General features: G+C 36.2%; 1 protein-coding gene across 1 annotated transcript in view; it reads right to left on the minus strand.

Moving 5' to 3' along the window:
* plxna1a (plexin A1a) overlaps nt 1-19040 on the minus strand; it is a 454670-nt gene that overhangs the window by 31334 nt on the left and 404296 nt on the right. The window contains exons 23-25 of the mRNA XM_056449070.1: nt 15775-15841; nt 7776-7922; nt 5356-5515 (exon numbers count right to left, since the gene is read on the minus strand). Coding sequence (XP_056305045.1) covers nt 5356-5515; nt 7776-7922; nt 15775-15841 — 374 coding nt within the window. The remainder of the gene's footprint in view (nt 1-5355; nt 5516-7775; nt 7923-15774; nt 15842-19040) is intronic.

Consider the following 19040-nt stretch of genomic DNA (forward strand, 5'->3'; position numbering starts at 1 on the left):
TCATCTTGATTTTCAGTGGCATTGTGGTGTTTCCCTCAAAATGAAATAGGAAATAGGAAAAATAGGAAGGAATGAATTAGGATAAGATTATCCATCAACTTTTGAAAACTATTAGCTTTTACTATTAACTTTAAAATAACTCCACTAAAAGCCTAACACGTATTATTATATTATTATGATATTTGCATAAACCTGGCCTCCCAAAACACTTCTAAATAACCCATGTTTTTTTTTTAAGTACATGTTTACTGTAAAACTTTACTGTGTGATTTTTTTTTTCACTGGCTTCAACAGGGTGTAAAAATCTTGATGGTTTTTTGAATCTCTTCTATCAAATCTGAGCTTTATTTTATATTTCGTATTGGATTCAAATCAGGTGATTGGCTGGGCCATTCTACAGCTTGATTTTCTTTCTCTGAAGCATTTGAGAGTTTACAGTGACTGTGTTTTGGATTATTATCTTGCTACAATGTCCACTCTGGTTTCATTGTCATCATCCTGTTAATGTAGATGTTGGACTGAAGAAGCTAATATTGATTCACAATGAGAAAGAGCAAAGGGTTGCTAAATAGCTACTGAGAGATTTCAGTTGCTGTCTGGGCTTTCACTGCCTTCCTACACCTTCCTTTCTTCGTGTGTTTAATACTTTTCATTTTATTACAAATTACTTTATTTGTAAACTAATTAGTTTTGTTTTCTCTGCATATATGGATAAATTTGGTTGCTACAAACATCCTGTAAAAAATGTCAAGTCAACATCACCTTTAGAAATATGTTTTCTGAGAAAAACGGTGACATGTTCAATACTTATTTCCCCCACTGTAGTTACGTTCGCCCACTCAAGTGACTGCACAAATGCTCCATTACCTATCCTTCCTCTAATCACATGCCAGATCTGTCACCGTACTTTGTTCTGGTGCTTCGCAATTTACAAATGAATCACTGGATCTTCCAATATAGCACATCCCCAAAGCCTCCTAAAGCGAGCGGTCGTATTTGGATCACTCTTTTTATGTGCGCACATGAGCACATCACTCCCACAGCAAGGACGAACGACCACTTGAGGGAAGCTTTCCTCTTTAGAAAGGCTTCATTTAGAGCACGTAACCTTGTCTAGACCTTGTCCGAATCTCCCAGTGCAGAGTCAAGTCAGTTTTTTTTTTTCTAGCCGAAGAGATGCGAAAAAACTGTTAACTGAGACAAGCGACGTAACAAGAAAACCTGACTCTGGGGTCAGATCTAAATTGTGGATCTGATCAAGGTTGTAGAAATTGACTATTCTAAGCCTCTTACAAGCAAACAGTTGCAGTCGACAAGCCTCCCTGTTTGTTTGTTCGCTTGTTGCAGGAGGAAGCAGCGGTTTCTGATTTCCAAAACGGCTTCTGAAAGACAACTGCCAAGGAGCAGAGCAAAGCCAGATGAGATGCGCAGCTGATAGCATCACTCAGTCTGAGCCAGATGACAATCGTGTTGGGAACTGCTCTGGCTAATGGGATCTTGCTGTGGATGATATGGTTCGGTGTCTATTTCCCTGGTGCCCACGACGGTGACTTCAGCATCCATTTATATCAAGCTGCTGATAAGCTGAACATTTGTATCAGCTGGCAGTACCTGGTTTTGAACAGGGGCATTTGATTACAAGGACGTGCAATAGGGATGTTGATCATTTAGTTTATTAATCCAAGTTGATTCATTTCTGAACAAATAAACTGTTCGGTATATAAATCTGTCTATAAATAAAACTTAAAGGGGTAGTTTTCTGTCATCATTTACTCACTTTTGTTTCAAAACTTGTTTCTTTCTTCTGTTAAACACAACAGAAGTTGTTTGTATGAGTGTAAACAATCTTGATGGTTCTGTGGGTCTGGTCTGTCAAATTTAATCTATATTTTGTATTTTATATTAAGAGTTTCCTTGGCTGTGTTTTGGATCATTGTCTTGCTGAAATGTCCACCCTGGTTTAATCTTCATCAACCTAATAATGTAGATTTTGGACTGAAGCAGCTAATATTAATTGAGAGATTTCAGCTGCTGTCTGGGCTTTCACTGCCTTTCGACACCTTCCTTTCTTCATGTGTTTAATACTTTCTCAATACCAAAAATTCTGTCGTCATTTACCAACTCTTGTTTCAAACCTTTATACGTTTCTTTTTTCTGTTGAACACAAAAGAAGATATTTACTGTAGGAAGATGCTGTAAACAGTTTCTTTTGTCAGTCTTTCTCTATCAGCTTGAATTCATGCATTGGAAATTGAATGCATATACATCACAATATTCACATTAATTTTAAGTACTGTATAACTGTCCACATAATAATGGAATAAAACACTGTGCCAAAATTGTATTATTATGGAATTAAAAAAATAAATAAATTTGGAATTAAAAAGTAGTTTATATCCATATAACAATGGATTTAAAAATGATTGATAATATGAATTATTGATATTATGAATATTGTAACAACTAAAAGTAGGTTATACCTATGATATATTTGCTACATATAATATTGCATCTAAATTAAACATATAATTGTATACTGATATAATAAATAAATAAACAACAAATAAATTCCAATCTAATTCCAATTGTGTTTGTGTAAAACTTATGTCCCAATTCCCACTATTAACTATTGACTTATTACCTGCCTATTAATAAGATATTGGCTGTTTATTAATAAAGTATGATCTAATTCGACTAATCCTACCCAATATCTAACTCTAACTACTACATTAATAACCATATATAAACAGCAAATTAGATGTTTATTGAGGCAAAAATCATAATTAACGGTTCATTAATAGTAAGAAATCAAAGGTTAAATCAATTAATAGGTCATTAACTATAATTACAATCAACTATAAACCTTCCTAAAATATACATCAAGTAATATTTCACTTATTTATTTTAAAGCACAACTGCTCTGCCATCAATTCATCCAAACTGCAAATCTCTTGACAGCTTTTTCACACTGCATTTAACTCAGGGTTATGCTCTTTTTAACCCCGGCTGAGGCAACGTTTCACTCTTGTGAATCTGAAATGGGGTTAGCACCGCTTTTAACCCAGGGTTATGAAATCCTCCTCAACTGCAGCGGCAAACTTTTTACACTATACAGTGATGCAGTACTAGAGTATTACAGTGAATTATTTAGCAAAAGACAACTGATCATATACTGCGCCTCAGTGCTTACCTCATTAAATATGCATGCACTTTGTACAGCTCAGAAACACTTTAATATGTCAACATATTCAAAGCTGGATGGGATCTTATTAAAAAAACAGGTTATTTGCCAATCAATCGCATTGACCTCATAAATATGCAAATGAGAACATTAACCCAGGGTTTCTAAATGTAGAGTTTGAACTGCCTAGGAATAATTACAATTCCAGGGCGAAGTACAAAGGCTGTACACATTCAGGGCACAACGGTTGTCCTTTGGGTTTGACCCGCCAGCTATAAAACCATTTTTGCACCACAAAAACTACAAGCACACACATGCACACAAACACACACGCACACGCACGCGGACGCACACGCACACACAAACACACACACACACACAGACAGACAGACAGACAGACAGACAGACAGACAGACAGACAGACAGACAGACAGACAGACACACACAGACACAGACAGACAGACAGACAGACAGACAGACAGACAATAAGCATCTGCTGCTTTAACTTTTATGAATAGGGTCTTGCTAAAACTTTTCAACTATGCAGGTACCTTTAGCGTTAGGAAATATGCTCTTACCTAAACCCCCGGTGAGATCACACAAATTTGTCACGAATTCAACACGATTTCCTGGACGTAGGGTGTCATGGGGATTTGTAAACGACAAATGGGTGTCGTGACACAAGATTCAATCTAAATGATTATTTTACTTAACAAACCAACACAATCTCACAGCAATTCATGTTTCAGCGCATATAGCGGACTTGCTATGAAGTGCTTCACCTCAAATGTTATTCATTATTCTTGTTTATAGATAACTGACCAACAAATGCTACATTAAAATTAAGAATAAAATTATACCAAACGAAATTTGTTTCAAAAATATATTTTTTCCAAGAAAAATATACAAATTATATTTTTGTTTGTGCCCATCTACTACTCAACTATACGGGTGGATGATTTGGTTTGCTCTGTGGAAAATAAGGATTTAATGAATGCTTCACTTTGATTGCTGTATCACATACCTCAGTTATATATTTGCACATTTTTTTAATATGTAATTATTTTAAAGATTATGTCTTGAGCATCTGATTTTTTCTTGGTGCTGATGTGCTTTTATTTTCGTCGTCTCCCTCGTGGCAAGTTCAGATGAGGGAGTATTTAATAAGCAAACCTGGCAGGAAAATATACATTTAGATTTCAAAGAAAACATCTTAATATTAAAAAGCATTCATAAGTTTGATCCTATCCATGTCGTAACGAATGCCCTTAAATAATGTAGTTATTAGTTGTCTGCAAAAATCATTGTTTATTGAGACTGATAAAATACATTGAAAATTAAGATAAGGAATATCATTATAGCAACACTTGTGACTGCTTTGGGAAATAACGCTCGTCATAGCAGTCACAGGATAACTTATCATGAAGGAACGTGTAGTCTGGGACATTTGTTATCCACGACAAGTCAAGATTTTATCAAGAAAAAATTGCAATAATCTGACATAGTGACTTTCATAACCAACAATAATCGTGTGATCTGACCGGGGCTTCAGTCAAAAATGAGTGATTGAATCAAAACATTGATGAAATATTCCAAACTGATAAGGGAAAGCCTAGACATTCACAGGGTTTGTGATGAAGATGAGGTTGTTTCTTCATACAAAATAGATTTGAGGATTGAAATTAATTTCTGCTGCTTTATTTTAGATTTAGTGAAGGTGGCTCACTTTTGATCCGAAATTCTACAACAACATAAGGATTACTACGGTAGTGTGAAACAAGTTAATAGTAGATAGTTCTTCCCAAAATTAATATTCTCTCATTGTTTACTTCAACCTGTTTAAGTTTCTGTCTTCTGTTCAACACAAAAGAAGTTATTTTAAAATGTTCGAAACTTCTAACCATTGACTTCCATAGTAAGAAAAACAAATACCATGGACGTCAGGTTACAGGTCTTCAGCGTTTTCAAAATATTTTCTTTTGTGTTCAACAGATGAAAGAAATGAAAGGTTTATGACACATGAACGAGAACTAAATGATGATAGAATTTAAAATTTTGAGTAAACTATTCTTTTAACCCAGAATTAAGATATCCAGGGTTCAGAATTACCCATTGCTTGTGTGAGAAGCTGTTTTTAGTCTTATTTCTCCCTAATCTAACTCAAAAGCTCTTACCCAGGTCCATGTCTCCTGCTTTGGGTCTCTGCGAGTATGGACTTCCTTTATAAACAGCGTCCAGAAGCTTCTCTTTCACTTGGGTGATTGTGTCACAGTTCAGGCATTTCACTGTCACCTCCGGGCCATTCTCGTTCTCCGGGTTCACACAATGAAGAGTCTAAAAGGAGACAAGATAAATCTGTATGAGTGATTTATCATTCATTAGCCTTTAGTTTGAGTGTTAAAAACAATCTGAATGGTAAAAAACGGTTGTATTTCAGAATTAAACACAATGTTTAGCTTTATATAATGTAATACCGAGTTCAGACTGCATGAGTTCAGCCCTGAATTTGACTCCCCGGGAGGTTTTCAGAAATCGCAGACAAATGCCTGAAATCACAGGCAAATCGCTGCTAGAGCAACACCACAACTAGGTCAAAATAGAAAACAAGTTGAAGAGAAATGGCTAATTCCCTTCAAAGCCCAGGTGAGCAAGAGTAGTACATTTTCTACCCCACTAAAGGTTTCTTTCTCATTATATAGTTAATAACAACTACCCGACCTCACGTTGTTTCCATGTCACTTCTCGTGTGTGTTTGGTTGTGAGACGTAGTTTGCGAACCAAGACAAAGTTGTTGGCGATTCTTCCTATTGTAAAGTCATGCAGTGTGAAACCCCCTGTCAGCGATCCATCTTGCAGTGTAAACATAGCAGCGACTGAATGCTACCCCAGACAGTCATGCAGTGTGAAAACATCTGTGATAAGGCTACTTTGAAAACTGTGCAGTCGGCATAAGACAGGGCTTGACTTAGGTGCAATAGGGTGATTGTCTTCAGATACTATTTTTTTTTTGTTAAAACAATTAATCCTGAGAGCAATTATTAAAATAAGTGGTCCAAATGTATTTATATGTATATTAACATTCCCTGGAAGAAGTAGGACCAAGAAAAGTTTGTCCAAACATTCTGTCCTAACATTGTGATAGGTTGTCATACCTGCCTGTCAAAATTTGTAATTGCATACCATTGCATGCCTTGTTTGCTCAGAAAGGATTTCGTAATCTCATGGACACTGTTCAGACAGAGAACAAAAGACATATCTTCTATTTTTAAAGTTTGCTATAGTAATTACCAAAGGTTATCTGAATGTTAATTGTATTGATGTTGTCTACAGTGTGTTCATGTGTTCAGGAGGTGTGTCTTTGGATGGTGATTTGCAAGGTGGGAAATCAGTGATATCAGGTTAACGTTAGCCTTTTCCAAGATCTCCTATTGCACCATTATTAAATTAAAGTTGTGAGTAAACCCTTTACCTTAAAAGTTATTAAGTAATGAATTGTGCATAGTTATAAAATTAAGTCATTGTAACCATTCCAAAGTAAAAGGTTTACTCACTATTTAAAGCAATATCAACCAATCACTTTTAACAGAGTGCATTGAACAGTACAATTGGAAAAAAAAAAAAAAACTTGTTACTCAAACTGTAACTTTTTAGTTGTTTTCGGATTGCAAAATCAATCAATTTCTGGAAAATTCTAAAAAAAAAAAAGGTGGTCATATGTTTCTCACAGTAAATTGTGGCTGCTTTTAATAGATAATCTTAAATACAGAGGCTTAAAAAAAGGAAATGTTGATTCGTTTCAGCACAAAAAAAATGTTCAGAAATTGTTTTGTGCGTCTATAAATAAAGCTTAAATGAGTAGTTCACCATATTATGTCATCATTTACTCACTCTTGTTTCAAACCTTTACGAGTTTCTTTCTGCTGTTGAACACAAAAGAAGATTTGGCAAAACGCTGTAAACGTGTAACCACTGACATCCTTACTATTCGTCTTTCCTACTATGGAGGTCAATGGTTACAGGTATCTCCTTTTGGGTTCGCAAACACAGGAAAAAAACATTGAAACCACTTGAGGGAGAGTAAATAGGGAGTAAATTGTAATTTCTTTGTGAACTATCATTTTAAAATGGCTCTCCTTCTGTCAGTCTTCCTGTATCAGCTTCTGTAAGTATGCATTTTAAATTGAATGCATATTAAGCATCTTAAATGTATTTAACTTCAGTGCCTTAGCATGATTAGTAAATGAATTATGCATGATTATAAATCAACTTGATTATAAGTAAACTTAACAGTTCCAACTTACAACTGGTTTGCTCAATTTTATTTAAGTTAATGTCAACTAATCACTTTTAACAGAGAGCATTGAACAGTACAATTGAAAAAAACAAGCATTTTTATTAAACTGTAGCTTTTTTTAGTAGTGTTCTGTGTGTTCTGTTGCAAAATTTAATTAATTTCTGGAAAATTCTAAAAATAGTGCTTACAGTATATGGCTTTTACAGTAAATTTTGGCAGTTTTTAATGGATAATCTGAAATGTAGAGGCATAAAGAAGCAAATGCAGTGTGCTGTATAGTGAGTATGTGCATCAACTGACCAGAGTCTTATAGTCAATCTGCTGTCGGATGAGTTTGTCCTCGCTGAGGGAGTATCGGGCCTCTCCAGTGATGGCATCTATAGGGCCTTTTTCCATCTGCTGTTTCATAGCACAGTATAGCATGAAGAGCGGCTCACCTGCACACTCCTGTAGAGAGAGAGCGAGAGAGAGAGAGAGAGAGAGAGACAGTGTGTCAGAAACAACAACAGTGCATTGACAATGTCATAAATACACTGACTGTAACTTTTTCACCTCATAATAAATGACAGACAAAGAAAAAGATGACGCAATCAATAGCTCTTCTTTCCTTTCATAGTAACACCCAGACGTAAAATGCGTTTTAGGTATGTATATTGAGCTAAACTTGATTACCAATAAACTGTCACTTCAGATGTGAAAAACAAGCAGCTATAATGGCGCAGCGCTTTCAAATAATCACAAGGACTTGCCAATCAATACAACCATTAGCCTCTCACACCCTCAAAAAGGCCCTCTCGAAAAAGACAAACAGTTTAAACGCAGGGGAAAGAAGAGAGCGATAGATGGAGGTTAACGATTGGGAGGAAGCACTTAAACCCCTTTGTGAAACAAACGGATAGGTGTGGAGAGAGACGGATGGGGTTAGGACTCATAGGCTGTTTTATACATTAGCATTAACATCTTTCATTCACTAACAAACAGCTTTGTTTTTCAGTTACTTCATGTTTCATACATGTATACGTATCTGTTGGATTCAGGCTTCTCTTAGCAGCTAGCTAGTCTCGTGCTTGCAGTGTACACACAGTAATGACTTAATCTGGGCAATTAGCACCAATTAAGCACCAGTGTTGTTAGCTAAGACTAAAATCACTGAACTTATCAATCACTGAACAATAAATCTGATATAAAGATATATTAAATGCTAATAGGATAAACATAAAAACAAACAGAAATTGACTAAATCTAAATTTTGCACTTCTACAAGTAAAATGAAAACTGAAAACAAAATAATAATTCAAAATGTTAGCAGGTAATGCTAGCAGATATGAATTCATACAGTTTGGACAATACAAAAAGCAAACTCAAGCTTGGTGGAAACTCAACAACTCTGTTGCTAATATGAAAGGGCTAAATGCTAACTTTGGATTTATAATCTCATTTAAAACCAGTTAATCTTTTAGTGCTTAATTTTAGTCACTGTAGCGTCAGATGATAACATATTTTCTGTATTACACATTACCCCACAGAACCATTATGAATTTCTGAAAAACTAGCATTTAGCAATTCATTAAGATTGAGATTTTATGTGGTGTGAAAAAACTTGCTAACCACTAGTTTTTGCTTCTGCCAATTAATCAGTTTCGGATTACAGAGCAATCATTGGGTAATCTACCAGACAAAACCTGAAGCTACAATGAATAGACTTGCTAATCATTAGTTTCTGAGGCAGAAGTTACAAAGGATCCGAAGCTACAATCTGATGCTATATTGTGATGAGATTAGAAATTAGCAATTACATTAGCATCAGATTACAGAAAGAACATATAAAAGCGGATTTTCACACAAAGTCTGAAGCTACAATGAATGCACTTCTAATCACTAGTTTTTCAAGCAGAAGCTAAAATCGGAAGTTTATAGCAGAAGTATAGTGTTTCTATGACAGAAACCCGCGACTAGCAATTTACTGAAGCTTCAGATTACACTTTGTGAGCTTTAAAATCTGATTGTACAGTGAATAAACTTGCTAGTTGCTAGTTTCTGAAACAGCTTCAAATGAAGGTGAACTGAATGGAGATTGTGACAGAAATAGTAATTTAGCAATTAGCAATTGTATTCATACCATCAGATTCTATATATCATTTAGGCTATAATGTCATTGGAACCACCAAAGAATAAACTTGTGCTAGTTTCTGAGGCAGATGCTACAAATGATTCAAAGCTACAATGTGAAGCTACAATGAATTGCAAGAGCAAAGGGTTTCTGAGACTGAAACTGTCAATAAATAATCTTCCATAATAGCTTCAGATCGCTAATCACTAGTTTCTGAAGCAAAAGCTGCAAAGAATATGAAGCTGAAGCTTAATTCTTAATGAGATTGTGACAGAAACTATTAGCGATCTTATTAGTGAGTATCTTCAGATTCTACATGTAGCATACATGATTTGACCAACAATTAATAAACTTTGTGCTAGTTTCTGAGGCAGATACTAAAGATAATTCAAAGGTACAGTCTGAGGCTACAATGAATTGCAAGAGCAAAATGCCATTTAAGATTGAAACTTTAAAAAAAGTCATATTTTTCATAAAAGCTTCTAATCACTAAATGCTAATTTCTGAAGCAGAAGCTACAAAGAATCTGAAGTTATAATCAGATGCTAATATTTTTCATGAAATTATGACAGAAACTACAATTAGTATGTATCGTACCTCCAAATTCTACATAGAATTTGTAGCATATGTGATTTGACCACCAATGATAAACTTTTGCTAGTTTCTGAGGCAGATGCTACAAATGTTTTAAAACTACAATCTGAAGCTACAATAAATTGCAAGAGCCAAGGGTTTCTGAGACTGAAACTATCAATAAGTAGTATTTCATAATAGCTTCAGATTGCTAATCACCACTAGTTTCTGAAGCAGAAGCTGCAAAGAATCGGAAACTGAATTTTTAATGAGATTGTGACAGAAACCAATCTTTTTCATTGTACCTTCAGATTCTACATGTAGCATTTGTGAATTGATCAACAATTAATAAACTTTTGCTAGTTTCTGAGGCAGATGCTACAGATGATTCAAAGCTACAATCTAAGGCTACAATAAATTGCAAGAACGTTTTGGAGACCGAACCGGTCAAAACAATGTATTTCATAATAGCTTCAGATTGCTAAATGAAAGTTTCTGAAGCAGAAGCTACAAAGAATCTAAAGTTACAATAGACATTGACTTTTTTGATGCAATTAGGGCAGGAACTACAATTAGCATGTATCGTACTGTACCTTCATATTCTATATATTTACATTAGATGTCGTCTACGCTACTGGTGTCTATTGGAAGAAATGCGTCAATAGAGCCGCCATTTTAGTACTGGGTAGTGCTTCTTTGAAATGAATGTGGGACCAAGGAGCAGTGGAGGACTGGCAATCCAGAGCCAGAGATAGATAAACATATATACATATATCTATGATCCGATGTTTCCCGATGGTTACCTATGAAATGTTCTGCCTTTGTGATTTGGTTTCTCGTTACTAAATCCGCATACATTGCTAAAGTCTAACATTTTTACATTGGCTTTGTGGTTGACTAGTGTGGTTGAATGACTTTTGTCCTGGAAGCAATTGTGGCGGCACTATTGACGCATGCTCAGGGTCCGTATGCAATATCTAGTGTATATATCCATGTTCAAATTCTACATAGCATATGTAATTTGACCAAAAATGAATACAATTTAGCTAGTTTCTACTGAAGATTATACAATGATTTCAAAGCTACAATCTTACCTGCAAAGAGTTTCCAAGGCTAAAATAGTCAATTATTAATCTTTCCCTTTTTAGCTTCAGATTTTGTAGTCTACACTAGCTAATCGCTTGCTTCTGCCTCCAAAAGTAGTGATTAGCAAGTTGATTCATTGCAGCTTCCAAATTTCAAGTCATAATTTCCAAAGACTGATTGAATTCTAACAAGAAACTCGCTAGTCATGTGAAAGATGGTAAGCTGTCATATCCCTCCTCAGCCGACCCCCCGACCGCAGTGATTATGATGGGCACGGTGAAACGAGGAAACCCGCCGTCTCCCTCCGCCTCGAGCACACCCGCACCAAACAGCTTCCCCTGGTTTCCTCCATCACTTCATCCTGTTTTACTCCACCCACCCTCCCACCATATGCTGTTAACGTCTCGTTAGCATCTGCGCTAATTAAGCCGACAGCTGCTAACGAGAGGGAGCGCAAATACATCACTCTTCGAGACCCCCACTGCAGCCGAGAGACCAGACCTCATCCCACACTCCGGCTTCATTAAAGACGGAGACAGAAAAGAGCGCAGACCACATCGCCAGACCTCACCCACCCATAGGGCTAATGAACAGTAGCAGGAAAATATCCTGTTGAAATATAGCGCTAGCGGATCAATTATTCCACACCACAGCCTTGAGCAGACCTTGTTTAAAAAAGCACCACCGCGGCCAGAACGTTGATAAAAAATTATTGAGAGTGATTCCTGGGAAGGTTTGAATCGTGTCAGTTTGCTTCGGAGCCGCCTCGTCTTATGTGATATTACAAGCTGTGTGTTGGTGACAACAGCTTGTCAGTTCCACTAACTCATGCCACAATCCCATCCATCTAAAACAGTGCAGCGTTTCCTAATACTAATTAGCGATTTCAAACTGTCTGCTTCTGAACTTTTGTCAGCTAGCGGAAGAGCCAGACGAGGCCTGTATACATGCAGTCAAAGCTTGAAACAGACTTCAAGTGAGCAAATCTGAATTTGGCTGATTTGGGCTGAAAAGAAGAGTTCATCCAAAATATTATTAATAATTAATGAAATAAAATGGCAGACTCATGCCAGACTAAATCTGCTTAAATTCCTTGTTTCTCAAAAAATGTTAAATTCTTGCTGCTCTTTTCCAGCATTTGAATAGACATAGTAAATGGTCAATTTTTATTATACATTCGTTTTAAAAGAGATTTGATAGACGTACAGACAAGACAACAGATATAATCTCTTAATTTTTGCCATATACATGAATTTAAAATAAATTAAAAAAATTACAATTATGAATAGTTTTGTGGTCTAGGGTCACATGCAATGGGGAAAGTAAGTATTCAAGATGTCACCATTTTGTCAGAAAACATATTTTAAAGGTGCTGTGACTTTTCACCAGATGTTGATGACAACCAAATAAATAAATAAATAAATGTATATATGTATATATATATATATATATATATATATATATATATATATGTATATATATATATATATATATATATATATATATATATATATATATATATATATATATATATATATATATATATATATATATATATATATATATATATATATATATATATATATATATATGAAAAGAAAGCAAAGCTAATTAGTTTACAAATGTAGTTAATACAAATGTGTAATAAAATGAAATGGCAGACGATAAAAGTAATGAACACATGAAGAAAGGAAGGTGTAGAAAGGCAGTGAAAGCTCAGACAGCAGCTGAAATCTCTAAGAAGTTATTCAGCAACCCTCTGCCCTGCATCATTGTAAATAAATATCAGCTGCTTCAGTCCAACATCTAGGGTGGATATTGCAGCAAGACAATAATCCAAAACACAGTCAAGGAAACTCTTAAATGCTTTCAGAGTAAGAAAATCAAACTGTAGAAAGACCCAGCCAATAACCTGACTTGAATCCAATAGAAAATACAAATTATAGATCAGTTTGGATAGACAAAAACCCACAGAACTATCAAGATTTTTACACTCTGAGCAATACATGTGACTTCATTCCACATTTAGGAGTCGTCTTTAAGCTGCGTGTAGTACTGTAAACTAAATTGCTACATTACCATGATACAGATGGCCACATATATTGCTTATTTTATTCATTTATTAGTTAAAACACTGTCATGAACAAAATATATCAGAAATGTGGCCATCGGTGTGGCCTAAATCCATTATTAACATATTAAATAAATAATGACAGCCGGCATAAACTGTACATTCGCAAACAGCCATGCATTCTTGAACAATGCGACAGCACGTTCAAATTGGTGTCATGTGTAAATGAATTTCTGTGAAGTGAAAGTGTTTTGGACTCCCGTCTCCTGTTGATTAAAATTCTTCCATTGCGTGCTGAGCCCTGCATGATTGAACTAATAAAACCAGAGAGCTGCTAATGTGTGAGTGAGAGGGAGACGGAGAGACAGACAGGGGAGGACGCGACATCCTGCTGCTCAATCACGCTCTGTGAGAGGCGTCATGGAGGGAAGCGGATGGAGACGAGACCACAGAGGGAAAGGAGAGGGAGAAATAAGCTGATGGAGACTCAGATGCAGAGGTGCCTTTAGGGATGAACTATGACCTAGCTGCCCCCTGACAGACTGCCTTCTGTCTATGTTTAAGTCACAATTATTAGCCCTCCTAAATTATTAGCCGCCTGTATATTTTTTTTCCCCAATTTATGTTTAACGGAAAGATTTAGTAGTTTTATTAAACTTCTAATAACTGATTTCTTTGCCATCACGACAGTACAAAATATTTTACTAGACAATTTTAAAGATACTAATATTCAGATTAAAGTAACATCTAAAGGCTTAACTAGGTTAATTAGGGTAACAAGGCAAGTTAATGTATAACAGTGGTTTGTTCTATAGACAGTTGAAAAATAAATAAATATATATATATAGCTTAAGAGGGATAATAATGTTGGCCTTAAAATGTTTTTTAAAAAAATGTAAAACTGCTATTATTGTAGCCAAAATAAAACAAATAAGACTTTCTCCAGAATAAAAATTATTATCAGACATACTGTGAAAATTTCCTTGCTGTTAAACATCATTTGGGAAATATTTAAAAAGGAAAAAAAAAAATCAAAGGGGGCTAATAATTCTGACCTTACCTGTATGGGTTTGGACCTTCTGATGAATAAACCTTCTGGACGCATTATTGTTGTCAGGGGCAGACTTCACCAATAGGCGAGTTAAGCAGCCGCTTAGGGCACTGGGTAATTAGGGGGTCCCGACCAATATTAATCAGATACAGTGCATCGGGAAAGTATTCATAGCGCTTAACTTGTTCCACATTTTTTGTTACAGCCTTATTCCAAAATGGATTAAACTAATTTATTTCCTCAAACTTCTACACACAATAGCCCATAATGACAATGTGAAAAAAGATTTGTTGAAATTGTTGCAAATTTATTAAGAATAAAAAACCTGAAAAATTACATGTACATAAGTATTCACAGCCTTTGCTCAATACTTTGTTGATGCACCTTTGGCAGCAATTACAGCCTCAAGTCTTTTTGAATATGACGCCACAAGCTTGGCACACCTGTCTTTGGGAATTTTTGCCCATTCCTCTTTGCAGTAGCTCTCAAGCTCTATCAGGTTGGATGGGAAGCGACGGTGTACAGCCATTTTCAGATCTCTCCAGAGATGTCCAATAGGATTTATGTCTGGGCTCTGGCTGGGCCACTCAAGAACATTCACAGAGTTGCTGTAAAGCCACTCCATTGATATTTTGGCGGTGACGTTGACCTACTAATTTCTTGTTAAGTAACATTTTTTAACTTTATTGCATTTTGTTATAGTTCCATTATAGTTATTGTTTTTTTAACCGCCATGGACGTTGCAAGTGGTATTATGTGTTTATTGGGTTATTTCCACAAGTGTGGATTCCATAAACAGAGTCAAATAGCTTGATATTTTTCTTTGTAAATTCCAATGTGCAGAAACATTTGAGTTATGTAGAATGGCGTTTCTTGATATTTTGTAACATTATGCTAATAATAGGAATAAGAATGTTATTTTATTTGTTATTATGTTATTATAGTTATAGTTATTATATATTATATGTTATTATATATTATAGTTATTATAGTATAAATGTTATTATATTAAGAAAGCTATTTATGTAACACAACTTGATGTGTTCTACCTGTATTACTTATAAACACACAATGTAGTAAATGCAAAGTAACAGTGATTTCTCAAGTGCGCTTTCTAATCCCCACTGCTGCCATATGCTTCCCATTCAAATTTGTGGTCACATGACCCTCTGATTTTTAAGCGAAGATACTTTTTATGAGTTTGATCGATTACGTACTGCATCCTTACTCCTTTTTGATTTTCGCTTTGCTTTTCCTTGTGAAAAAACAGCATATGCTGGTAAGGTAGGTGTTGATGCTGGTTTGCAGGTCTCAATGCAGCTTATTCCAGCTCTTTCCAGCACATTCCAGCAGTTTTGGTGCTAACAAATCATAACTAAACAACACTGTATACACTGCATACACTTACCTTTAAGAACTTGTACAAAAGAAAAGTGAACCAGTTAGTAAGCATCTTCTCTGCAACAGACTCAGTCCTAAAAGAGCGGGAAGAAAAGAGAGATAGAAAGAAAATAAGAATTCAAGTTCACACAATACAAATTCAACCCAAAAAGCCTTGAAGAAAAAAAGGCTCCTTCTAATTTGGTGCTTGGGCAAAAACTACACTTTTTCCAAAACAAACCACCAATCTTCATTAAGACCAGACAATTACAGTAATTGGGCGACGTCGTCCATTAATGGCCAACCTGTCGCCAGCCGAAGACCCCCAAAAGCTTCCCCCAGAACAGAAGTAATTAAAGCATGCTGTAATTAATGGACTTCAATGTTTCTAATTCATCTGTAGCTGGCAAACGCGAGCGAGTGCTAGCGCAGTCGGCTAACTGTGGCTCATTCCTCCCTCAGGCCCACCAGGAGCCTTTTCTGCTGTTCAATAATGCATTCACACAGACTTACCCACTCCCATTACTTCCTTACATAAGGGCCTATTATTAAATTATATGCTCATTAATAAAACGGAGAAGGAGAGATAAGGTGAATGGAATGGGACAACAGGTATTTCATGAGGGGGTGGAAGTGTCCTGAAAAGCTCATTAGCGCACTCCGGTAAAGTTGGCCAGATCAGGGCTGAGAGTCGTGTGAGATGGAGAATATTGACTTCGGTGAACTTTGGAGTGCTAGAGAGAAATTTCTCAGGTGTTTTTTTTTTTTCAGGCTAGAGGGATTTTGTAATATTGGCTAAGGTTTCTTATGCTAACGTCATGGTTTAGGCTACCTATATTTGATGTTTTTATTTTAAAATGCTCTCCATGCATCTTAGCAGTTTATAAAATTTTCCAAATGTTTCTTTTCAGTTATGAACTATTGGAAAACATTACAATGATTGTATTGTACATTATTGAAATGTAGTAAAAGCTCACTGAGGTGATAAAAATACATCTGTATTGGGTTGAACTGCAACTACTGTGGTGGTTGGGATAAAAATAGTAAGGCCCCATCTGATTAGTCCAATTTAGATAAACAACCAAACCATACTAGTGATGGGTTGTTTTTTACAAACGTTTACAAATATTTTGTATGACTCGAGAATGATGAGTCCTCTCAGAGAGTGATTCGTTCATTCGAGCATGCGCACATTTGTGCAGGTGAAGGAGAAAATTAGTTCATTTTTGGAGTCTTCTATAAGGTTTGAGTTGTTCGTTCATCACGTGAAAGACAGAAGCCAATATGCATTTTGAGACGGAAAAAGATTTGATCTGTTCATTTCCTGAGTCCTAGATTTGAGTCGTTCATTTCTTGAGTCCTCAGTTTGAGTCGTTCATTCATCACGTGAAAGACAGAAGCCAATCATATGCATTTAGAGCTGGAAAAAGATTTGATCCATTCATTTCCAGAGTCCTCGATTTAAGTTGTTCATTTATCATATGATAGACAGAAGCCAATCATATGCAGTCAAAGCCAAAAAAAAAAAAAAGATTTGATCTGTTCATTTCTCGAGTCCTTGGTTTGAGTCGTTCATTCATCACCTGAGGACAGAAGCCAATCATATGCATTTAGAGCCGGAAAAAGATTTGATCCGTTCATTTCTCAAGTCCTCGGTTTGAGTTATTTCTTTACATACTGTCACTTGATGAACGAACAACTCATAAACCGAAAGACTCAAAAGGTGAACTAATCATGGGTCTTTCTGTCTCAGACAGTGTGCATTGGTTAATCTTATATGAGGCTGTGTGTCTATGTGACGTGAATGAACCACTCAAGTTTGAAGACCTGTCAGAAGAGGTGAGCTGACCTAATCATAGACAAAAGACCAGGTAAACAATACATGATTATTTTCTGTCAGTGCAATAGCCTAGTGGTTAGCGCGCTGACATATGGTGCAATAGCACTTCAGGGCGTCCCGAGTTCGAATCCCGGCTCGTGGACATTTCCCGTCCCTACCCCCTCTCTCTCTCCCACTTCGCTTCCTGTCTGTAAAACTGTCCTATCCGGTTAATAAAGGCAAAAAGGCCAAAAATAAATCTTAAAAAAAAAAAAAAAAGATTATTTAGATTTCACAATTAGAGTATTAAGAGTTCACAATTAGCTGATGATTGATTATAAGCTTGTTTGGCATGCTGTCCCAGGAGAGAGCCCTGAGCTTATAAGATCCTCGAGCCCGGGGCTCCCTCCCGTTTGCAAGGCGAGAGGGGAGTTTGAGCTCAGGAAGATTTCGAGAACTCCCCTGCTTTAGTAGCTAATGAACAGATAGTGATTGCTCTTAAGAGACAACTACTTACTAGGAGCATGTCTATGGTGCCGATTTAGATTAGTCAATTAACTCAAGTTGCATGTTTTTGATGGTGGCAGGAAACCGAGGAACCCGGGGGAAACCCACGTGAGCATGGGGAGAACGTGTAAAATCACAGAAACGTTGGCTGGCTTGGTAAGGACTAAAACCAGTGACGTTCTTGCTGTGAGACAACAGTGCTAACCACTGGGCCACAGTGCTAAACACTGGACCACCATGCCACCCATCTAGAAAAGGAGGGGGAGTAGGGGTGGAAGGGGGATTCTTCAAAACGAAGATGGCTGTTAGAACTTAGGGTATTTATAGTGGCTTAATAATCGTCTGATTGGTGAATCATAAATCGAATAATGTGGGACTGGCTGAAAGCAATCATAAGCACGTAATCCTCTCGAAATTAGTTTATAAATAAACTTCACTTTGGCAAATTAAATGAATTGAAAAAAATGACTCAAAAAAGATTCGTTCACCTCGCTGAACGAGACTCAAAGGTCCAAGTGAGTAAAATGATCTGAACTTCCCATCACTTATGCATAAAATAAATGTAATTTATCACACACGTCTGCAATATGGATATTGCATATACATTACATTTAGCAGACACTTTTGTAAAAAGCAACTTACAACTGAGGAGGCATTCAGAGATTCAACAAGAAGAGGTAATTATACAAAGGAACTCTTAGTGTTCAGAAATTTAGGTGCTATAGTAAGAGTTTTTTTATATATAGAGAGAAGAGTGTTCTTACAGGTGGTTTCTCAAGCTCACACACCCCTGTGATACACACATCAAAAATGCACATATGTGGTCATTGTAACAATGCCTCTGGTGCAAATGTGCAATACTGGTGCAAGTCTCGGTTAAAGTGTCAGAGGGATGAAATAATGTGGTATCTGCAGGTTATCTATTTGTCAAGCCCAGTCACTTGTGTGAGGCACACTCAGTTTGGGGT

The sequence above is a fragment of the Danio aesculapii genome, chromosome 23 (assembly GCF_903798145.1).
Source record: "Danio aesculapii chromosome 23, fDanAes4.1, whole genome shotgun sequence".
Classification (NCBI taxonomy): domain Eukaryota; kingdom Metazoa; phylum Chordata; class Actinopteri; order Cypriniformes; family Danionidae; genus Danio; species Danio aesculapii.